Raw genomic sequence first — 9,615 nt, forward strand, 5'->3', positions numbered from 1 at the left:
GTAAGATTTACATAGGCATGCGCTTAAAATGAGCCTTCATAAACTTTCAGTCACAGTTCATTTGTTAGTAGGTTTGATTTATGGAAGCAAAGAAAGGCCATAATAATTTGAATCTTAACCACCTTGTTCTTTAAATACGATTGAAACTATAGCATTGAAATATTTTCAGCAGCCTGAATGTTCATCTTCAATTTTGGTGTTTTTTTTTAAATTTCCTTGATCCAGAAAATTACCAACTGAATCTAATAAACTTGAATACAGCTTTTTTTGCATAGTGACCACTTGGGTTTTCTAAATTTATTAACCCTTAAAAATATACATACATTCAGTATTGCATACATTCATATAGCTGGTTTGCAGTGTAAAATGTTTCAGTACTGCCATTTAATCTTAAACAATCAGCACTGGTTACATTTTTATTAGGTTTAAGTTGCTAATTATTGAAATATATAATATATTATAAAAGCCCGTCTCTGTTTCCATATGATCCCTAACCTGTGAAAAATGAGAAGGACAACTTGAAGTTACTGTAACACTTTATTTTCTTAAATACCACAGAATATTAGTACAGTCAGTCACACGTATTTTTAGAGGCAGAACACATCCTGGTCCCTCATCCTACTTTCATAAAGGGAAACCTTGGGTGGCATCAGAGGCTATGTTTACACACAAACTCACTTATACAGTAAAGAGTGCTGACCATATTCCAGTCAAGGTCTTAGTCAGGTTCAATTGGCACGCAATTTAGATAATCTGAGACAGAGTATCCATGGTGTGAAAAACACTGGTCACTTCCCAGCTGCTCCCTCCCTGTTGCTCCCGGAAAGAAATTATAATCCCAGTAGTAATATTTTTGGTCCTTGTAATGGTCGGGACAATAACCTTGAGTTACATGCAGGGCTAGAAAGAGACTTACAGGCTTCGTTTGCCAAATTAACATCTACAATGTAGGCAGTGTCGAATGTACATGACTACATGTACAAAATTAGGCTTGAGCATGACGGCCTTAATCTTGCAAACCAATTTATAACTACGTACAAACTAGAGAGGTCTTGAACAGGTTACTCCAAATTGAAGTACAGGTTTACCCAGGTTATTTGGAATAATGGCATTTCCAAGAGTTAACACAAAACCAGAATAATCACATTAACCGCAGATGCCTCCATGCATGTAAACATAGCCAGTGTTGTCAGCTACAGTATATACAGTGTTCAGGCAGTGCATGATGAGACCAGGTCAGAAACGCCAAAGTCAACAGTTAGAAGATTCATATTTAGGGGCTAAATCTCACCAGTAACATGTTTGCAGTCAGGTCAAGACATCATTTAAATCAACTTCTGACATTCTGTCTCTGAATTCATCTTTCAGTAGTACCATCACTGAAGCAATAACAGATTCATTGGCACATTAAACACCATCATGAACAGAGTGCTATAATGAATATAGATCATTTCTGACGTTTAAAATTGTGTGAGATAAAAAAATCTAAGCAACATTATCAGAGAGACATATCTGTGTGAGTTTTTTTTCTTTATAAAAGTCATCAAAGAACAAAGGGACTCTTCAGTGTAACAGTGCAGCAGTGTGAAATGATGTATTCATAGCCATTAAAGTCTGATAGGCAGAAGGACACTGAACACAAAACACACTCGGAAAGGATGCAGCAGAATAGGAATGTGCTGTATTCCACTAGATAAAAAGACGCATTCAGTTCTGAGTGCGATTAGGTGGAGACAAAATGGGATGCAAATTACTTTCTAGAGAAATACAGCTTATTTACAGGGTAGGAAAGGAGTGCAAGGCTAAGCTTTCATAGACAATCACACACTTTTAATATCCACAGTATATACCAAAAGACATGCGTAGAGGCACATATATATTCATCACACAACAACAAAACATACCAGAAGCAGAACACCAGTCAGACACGGCTTTTGTGAAATCTGATAAAACAACAATGAAATAAAAATACGCACAAAAGCATTGACATCAAGGGATGTGAAAAGGCAAAAGCTGATATTCCAGCCCTTTGAATTAAAAAAAAATATTAACATTGTCACAACAACAAAGAGACATCAGTCATTTTCCTTCCATCTTTTAACCAATACTGAGTGCCAGCCTCATTGTCAACATAATTCAACAAAATGTTTTCACCTGAAGAACTAATACGAGGTACAACATTTGTGTTTGTTTTTAAAAATTGGGTTCTCTACTTTCCCAGAATGTTAAAACATTTGTGTGGCGCAGTGTCAGCACCTTGATTTAAAAAAAAAAAAAAAAACATTTAAACAAAATCCCTGCTTTGATCCGTAAAAGAGAGGGGCAGAATCAAAATGAACAAAAATTGTGAAATGAAACAAAAAGGGTCAGAAAGGTATATCAATATCACCAACTTGTATAGGATTGGATTGGGTTTCTGAATGCAATATACAAATGGGACTGTAAATCGTCTAAATAAATGCTTGCATATTTTAAATGCTACATTTCGAGCAAGACAGTCAGATTATTCTAAATACGATTGGGTAAAAGACATCTTAAGAAACTAGGCTCTTAATTCATCTGCTCCCCTTGACAGAAAGTGTATTTCTGTATGTTGAAGTAAAACTACATTCCTTTAAGAATGATTAAAAACAACCTCTCAGACTAATAAAAGAGCAGAGCGAAGATGCAAGGACTCGTAGCTATGTTTATGTAATACCTGTATTGCTACAGACAAATAACAAGATTCCCCTTTCCTCACTGTAAGTCACAAAAACACACCCTTCATCTTTTCTTCTTTTTTTTTTTTTTAGCACACTGTAGTTTGGCAGATCACATCGAGAAGAAATAATCAAAAGTCACTGTCACAAACTGATAACGGTAATTATTTTTTAATTAATGGTCACTACAGAGTAAAATAAATCAGACCCAACTTAGTTTCACTCATTTCAATTCTTACTCCTCCTTCTCGTGGAGAGAGGCACGTACACGCTTGCGCACATAAAAAGCGGTAAGAGCACTGCAGCAGGCAGTGAAGATGAAGAGTGCAACGGCATCGTGTGCGAGGTCGCCATGAAGACGCTCATAGAAGGGACGGCGCTCTGTGAAGTCTGTGCGGAGGGCTTCCACCTGCATCAGGGTGCACACCACCACAAACACGTGAAAGAGCTGGTGGCCCTGCCCGATGAAGTCACACCTCCCAGGGAACAAACTCTCTGGGTGAGGGCAGCAGAAGAAATACGCGCCGATTAAGAAAAAGACCACATGGTAGAAATGGTATGCCACAACTGGGTCGGAGCAGCCGTCCCGGTAGCAGCTGTAGATGCGGTGAACCACAGGGCTTATGTCTAAACAGTAAGCCAAGGCTGAGGGCACTACTTGGAAGAGCTTGTGGGTTAACTTGGGCAGCTCAGGACTCGCATATTTGCCATAGCAGCAGCCAAAGCAAGTAAGCCAGGCCAAGAATGCTGCGGCGGGTAAAAAGAGCCCTTGCACTCGGGTGTGCCACTCTTTCTCTATGGCGTAGTAGTAGTGCGCCAGGGCACTGCCATACTGGTAGAGAGCGACCCCCACGTAGTCGAGGAAGTAGAAGGTGTAGTAGGAGAGCTCGGACTTGGCAGAGAGGAGATGAGCAAGAGCACTGAAGGAGAGGTAGGTGAAGGCTGCCAGGAGGACAATGAAGAGGGGCTGCGCGTGAGGGTCTCGCAAAAAATCCACCGTTACAGAGATCTCCTGCCACTTCACCAAAATAATGAAGGCGGCAAGCAGATGGGTCCACACATTGAGAGTCTCGTTGTGCCTTTGGAAGAGGGTGAGGAAGTAGTAACGCCAGCTTTGGTCTGGCTGCCTATAGCCGGTGAGGATGTGGCGCTCGCGGAACACCCAGGGAACATCGGACACCTTCACAGTGCAAGGCAGCGTGGGGAAGGCAGATTCCAGAAGCTGAGGGATCTGACGCAGCTGCTGCGCATTGATAAACAGGCGGCCGATCTGCTCCATCACCACGGTCGCCATGGCAAACTGGAGGCCAGAGGGGAGGGCGGAAAGAATGAAAACAGTCAGTTAATCAATATCCGTCTGGTTTTGAGCTACTGTTGTCTGTTTGTGTGCATCTGCCTGTGTACTAAATGCATGTATAGACTGCAGAGTGTGTGTGTGAGTGTGTGTGTGAGTGCGTGTGTGAGTGTGTGTGTGTTCCTGCAATACTACTACTGCATTAATCGTTTGGTCAATGAACTTCAATGAATCTTTTTTTTGGTCCAGTTGTTTGAACAAAACAAGCAATTTAATGATGTCACCTACGACTCTGGGAAATTGTAACAGGGATTTTCACTGTTTTCTTACCTTTTCTAGACCAAATGATTAACCCAAAAGGTATCAACAGCTTAACTGATCATAAAAATCATCATTACTTGTAATCCTAGATTAAGGTCAATAAAAACTGCTGAAATATTTATTTTTCTTATGCCCATCAGTAGCAGATGAAAATACAACACTGACTTATTATCAAGACTTTTGCATGTAATGGCTAACATCTTACCAAACAGTTAACCCATTCAGCAGACACGCAGCAATATCAACATTCTTCAGGAGCCGTGTTTTTGGCCACCTGACGAACTAAGTCCAATATTCACTTTCCGCTTAGATCAGTTTTGGTCTCCACAAGAAAAAGATCTCTCTCTTTAGCTGCTAAATGTCCCACTATGCTCACCAGCTGGTAGCTAACTGGGCTGTCTGGCAGGTAGTGTACAGTGGGTTTCTTGCTTATTGGTTTTATTAAAAACAGCTGCCTTCTGGGTCTGGAATTGGAGTTAATGATAGTGGAGTTATGGGCCAGAAAACCAAAAAAAAAATAAAACAAAACCATAGACTAAACTAGACTAAATGGCTCTATAGAGATGAACTGCAGTATTGAGGGATAATCTTAAGTGGACAATGACCAGTCACAATGGTAAGTGTCCACTTAACAACAAAAACATTGATTAGTGCAGCTTTAACTGTTTTCATTTGTATAAGTGAATCACCCTGACGATATTAAAATAATCCTGAATCATGGATTCTTGGCAAATTGTTTGATATTTGAGTGTTATTTGTGGTGGCAGCAGTTTTGATTCTTTGTTTTTGTTTGTTTGGCTGACCACCTGATTGGTCTCTCTGAATGTGTTCCCAAGCCTTCAATCAGCTCTACAACACAGTGCATCACTTTGAAGGACCGGTGCAAACCACAGGACCATGGGTGCAATTGAGCTCTGACCTTAGTGGCCCTTGCAGTCATAAATTCTGACCAATGAGGCCTTCGGTATTAGGGATTGCAGATGGGAAATTACAAAAGTGTAGAACTCGCCACAGAATCAATACTTCCTGCAGCATCTATGTTTATGAGGTGTAAGTAGGATTTGAAAATAGTTTTTAATATGAAAGAAAGTGGAAGCTAATGCTGTTACAAGTTCACAGGTGCCTGTTTTGTGATAATCCAGCCTAGTACACCCAGAGATGTTAAAGTATCACAATATTAATGATTATTATAAAAGACAGTTGACAAAAGTCCTGACTTTTGCTGCCAAAGGCATTTATAACTCTGCATGATTGGTTCTTCCCCATCAAATCTAGCTAAACTAGTTCTTGGACTCGACCTTCAGTAAATAAATGACTTCAGGTGACTGACACAAGAAGGGTATGGTAAATATGACTGACAGTTCCTACAGTGCTTTCCAACAAATTTAGATTGTGTTTTGTGTTTGTTGCAACACTACTGGATTAAAATGATAGTAAGTTGAACTAGAATCACTGTAGGGCCTAATGATTTTAAAGTCCCGGCTCTACATACACTGGGACCTGGGTTAAAATCAGTAAAACATAGGCCATCACCAATTTGATGTGCTCTCCTTCACAGAGATGTTGGGAAGGCAGAGAGCAGAGGCAGCAGCTTCATAGAGATCAGGCTGTGTGGGATGAACACAGGCCGAGGTTCAGGAGGAAAGGCGTGGAGTGATGAATGGGAAGACATTATGTAACATAACCCCATCCGACGTCCACACCCTCCGCTTCCAGCAGGGGTTGCAATCCTTTGAAATATTTATGAGTTAAACAATAATGCTCGACTATGACGAGGAAGGTTTTGTGCAGGTATTAAACTAGGCCTATATGGGCCTGTTTGCCGCGAATTCCCACGAGCAAATCTGCACCTGATCTACATGTCTGTTTTAAATTTGAGATCCAGTGTACGAAATCAATTTGCATTCACCCTTCCTCTGAGCCTCGAGGCTTGCTTCAGTCCTCCATGTGTATCCCAACCCTCTGCTCTGTGGTGTTTCGTGTTGCATTAACAAAATAGCGATACACGTTCGAGGCGCGTCTGAACGTATTTCACGCTGTGCCACTGAGATATTTTACAGAGAGAAAAAAAATATTGTATAGTGAATTTTCGACATGGAACATTAATAGCGCTGATAAAATGGACATACCTGGAAATGGTAGAATCAATCCAACGTCTTAAGCTTCGTAGTCGACGAATGATTTAGAGCCGTGCAGAATATAGAGAACATTGTTTGAAGGGGTGAACGGAGAAAGGATGACCGTGACGGGAGCAGCGCCTGGCGGCTCTCACAGCGCAGCTGCCGGGAGGATACAGGGGCGGTTTGACAAGCGGGCCTTCTAGCCAATCAGCGAGCACGGCGCCGCTCTTTGCTGCGGCCGTATTCATCGTTGTGGCCAATGACAGCTGCCGCCTGGCCGATCATGCCCGCCCACCCTTCATGGACATTTCTTCCAATGCCGTGGGAATGCATGGCAGTCCCGTGAGACACGATAAGGGCTGAGGTCATCGAACCCGTTGTTTGTCTCACAGGTGAAAATATGTCTATTAAATTGGTTTACCTGTGTCCCTACGTCTTGTCAGTGTTGCCATATTCCTGCCCACTTTGCACATATCTCACACGCATGTAGGCCATGTCATGGTGTGTCATGTGTTAGGGAAAACAAAAAGAAAAACAGTTAACAATGGATTTAAAGGACAATTATAACCTGGCACTGGCCTGTAGGTAATGAATTGGTCAGTGTCTTCAGTGAGCCAGGCAAATTTGAAGATCCTACACTCAAGTAAGGTTTATGTCAAACTTCATGCTTGGTTTAGAAATTGAAGCATATCATCATGCAAATTACAGCGATAACCCAACTGGTTCTAATTTGGTTTTCAAAACAAGCAATTTCCCTCCTTGAATAGTGTGTTCAAATCAGTCATATGGCCTGTGCCATTCTCTTGTTTAGCGTTACAAAGTTCCTTTGTTAGTGTTTCTGAAAGATCTGCATTGTTTCCTGATTCAAACCATTTTATAGCGAATATTCCCAACAGAGATGGATTTCTGGTGTCTATGATAACGCTGAACATGTTTCTGGCCTCCTGAGTATTTACCCACTCTAAGATAATCTGTGTTCTTACTTGAGTAAGGCCAAGTTCGGAGAACATAAGCAAAAAGTGTCAGAGGCTCACAACATGATTCATACTGTGGAACAGAGCAGATAAAATTGATGCTGATAATACCTTGGTAAAGCCACTAAAAGTATTCCAAAAATCCAGCACAGGTTTAAGAAAAGGGTCTAGGAAAAGAGCCAGGCTTTGTCCCCTGTGTTGTCAGTTAAGGAACACTGCACAAGCTGGGCTGACGGGTCTAGCAGTTTCCTCCCAACACATGACAAAGATGGAATTGTGCAGCTGTGTGTGTGTGTGTGTGTGTGTGTGTGTGTGTGTGTGTGTGTGTGTGTGTGTGCACGCACATACCAATGCAGACTCACCCCAAACACAACCAACAATGTTTAAATTTCTTCAAATTATGCTTTTGTCACTTTCAGCCCAAATAAATAAATTACTACTTGGCTATCTAAACACAAGTGAAAGGGATTATGATATGTAGGACGGGGTATGCTTCAGGTACAACTTCTCATATAGAAATAGTTTCTATTGTTGTTGTTGGATTAAGCACAGTAAGAATCTCTAATCAATGTCAGCTGAAGAAAAAGGGTGGTCCAGGAGTGCAACTGTGTGTGACTTATACTATCCATGTGCAAATATTTTTTAGCATTTTACATTGAGTAGTTAAATTATCAGTATTATAAAAGTATAAGTAAAAGTGTAAGTATAATTCCACCATTGTGGTGCAATTTCAAATGCATAGCACATAAAATAAGTAATAATTCTGATATCCTTTTTTGAGAAATAAGAATTAAATATACATTATACTAAATGGCAGTAATCACAAATACAAACTTAAAACTCCACTACACAACTAAGGAGGTTGAACCAGGCATGGACTGGGGCAAAAAAAATGGCCCAGGAATTTGTCCTTTCAATGGTCAGCCCACTCTCCAGACAAAGCATTGTTGGGGGCTCTGGGTCTGGAAGACTTTTATTCATGCATTCTTAAGAATTTTATGTAAGTACAGTGCATCACAAAATGAGCCCTTAAATTACATTTTCAAAACTAGAAACACCTATCTAGCTCTCCTCAAGTAAAGTAGTCCCTTCAGAGGCACCCTTGAGTACAATAAATACATTAAAGGGAAAAAGCAGTCTAAGTGCTTTTGAAGGGGCACTGACTTCCTGGCCCTGGCAATCTATGTCAACAGCAGGATTATCCACAGCCTAGAAGAGCAATTCATATCAGGATTAGGATATTCTCACTAAAATGTAACACGATGGTAGTATTTAATATTATTACATAGCCTAGGCCTGTTAGCATGTTATGTTTATTAGTATAGGCCTAGTACTACTATTCAGGTGCCGAATTTACCAGTATGCAAGATAGGCAGTAGTCATTGTAGTAACAGAATAATTACAACTAGACAGAGGCTACAGCAGGTTGATCAAGGTACATACCAATCCATTTTTAACTACAGTTTTTTGTTTCTATTTTAACACTATGTGGCTTATCGGCCCACTTGTCCAGTAGCCCATCGGAAAAATTTCCAGTGTCCGCCCTTGGGATAAATACACAACAGCTCTGAACTCGACATTGAACAAATGATACTTAGCATTGAGTGACATTTCCAACATGCATGACCGGTTAGACACTGACTGCAACACTGACTGCAAGCCTGTGCAAGCATGGTTAAACAAACCCATAAATCTTCTTACCACTACTTACACAAAACCTTGCAAATCATATGGCATGCCAGGCATCCTTCATATCTAGGCCTATATAAAACTATTTGTGATCCCTGGCCTTTGTTTTAATCAATTACTTGAGTTCATGCAGTATTTGCAAAAATGCCATCTCTAATAAACACCCAAGACAAATCATTTTGTGTACTCAACACATGCAACAGATTAGTGTAGCTACCTGTAGAAGTTGAGTTTGTGCTACCATGGTGTCTGGGCATGTAAGGGTCTCCAAACCCATTCACAGTTACAGCAAGAGTATACACTCACCGGCCACTTTATTAGGTGCACCTGTTCAATTGCTTGTTAACACAAATAGCTAATCAGCCAATCACATGGCAGCAACTCAACTCACTCAATGCATTTAGGCATGTAGACATTGTTCAGACAACTTGCTGAAGCTGAAACTGAGCATCAGAATGGGGAAGAAAGGGGATTTAAGTGACCTTAAACATGGCATGGTTGTTGGTACCAGACGGGCT

At 40.7% G+C, this 9,615-nt stretch overlaps 1 protein-coding gene across 2 annotated transcripts; it reads right to left on the bottom strand.

The window, feature by feature from the left end:
- Nucleotides 1-524: 524 nt before the first annotated feature.
- paqr7b (progestin and adipoQ receptor family member VII, b) lies at nucleotides 525-9,370 on the bottom strand. Of its 2 annotated transcripts, none has more exons than XM_046042140.1 (2): nucleotides 9,315-9,370; nucleotides 525-3,999 (listed from the first exon to the last, which is right to left on the bottom strand). In XM_046042140.1, the coding sequence occupies exons 1-2, from the start codon at nucleotides 9,339-9,341 to the stop codon at nucleotides 2,935-2,937; spliced, it is 1,092 nt and encodes a 363-aa protein (XP_045898096.1). In that variant the 5' UTR covers nucleotides 9,342-9,370; the 3' UTR covers nucleotides 525-2,934. The 2 variants fall into 2 exon arrangements, with proteins under 2 accessions (XP_045898096.1, XP_045898097.1); XM_046042141.1 differs by lacking the exon at nucleotides 9,315-9,370 and adding an exon at nucleotides 6,444-6,778.
- Nucleotides 9,371-9,615: the final 245 nt, after the last annotated feature.

This window comes from Micropterus dolomieu, unplaced genomic scaffold (assembly GCF_021292245.1).
Source record: "Micropterus dolomieu isolate WLL.071019.BEF.003 ecotype Adirondacks unplaced genomic scaffold, ASM2129224v1 contig_11328, whole genome shotgun sequence".
Lineage (NCBI taxonomy): Eukaryota > Metazoa > Chordata > Actinopteri > Centrarchiformes > Centrarchidae > Micropterus > Micropterus dolomieu.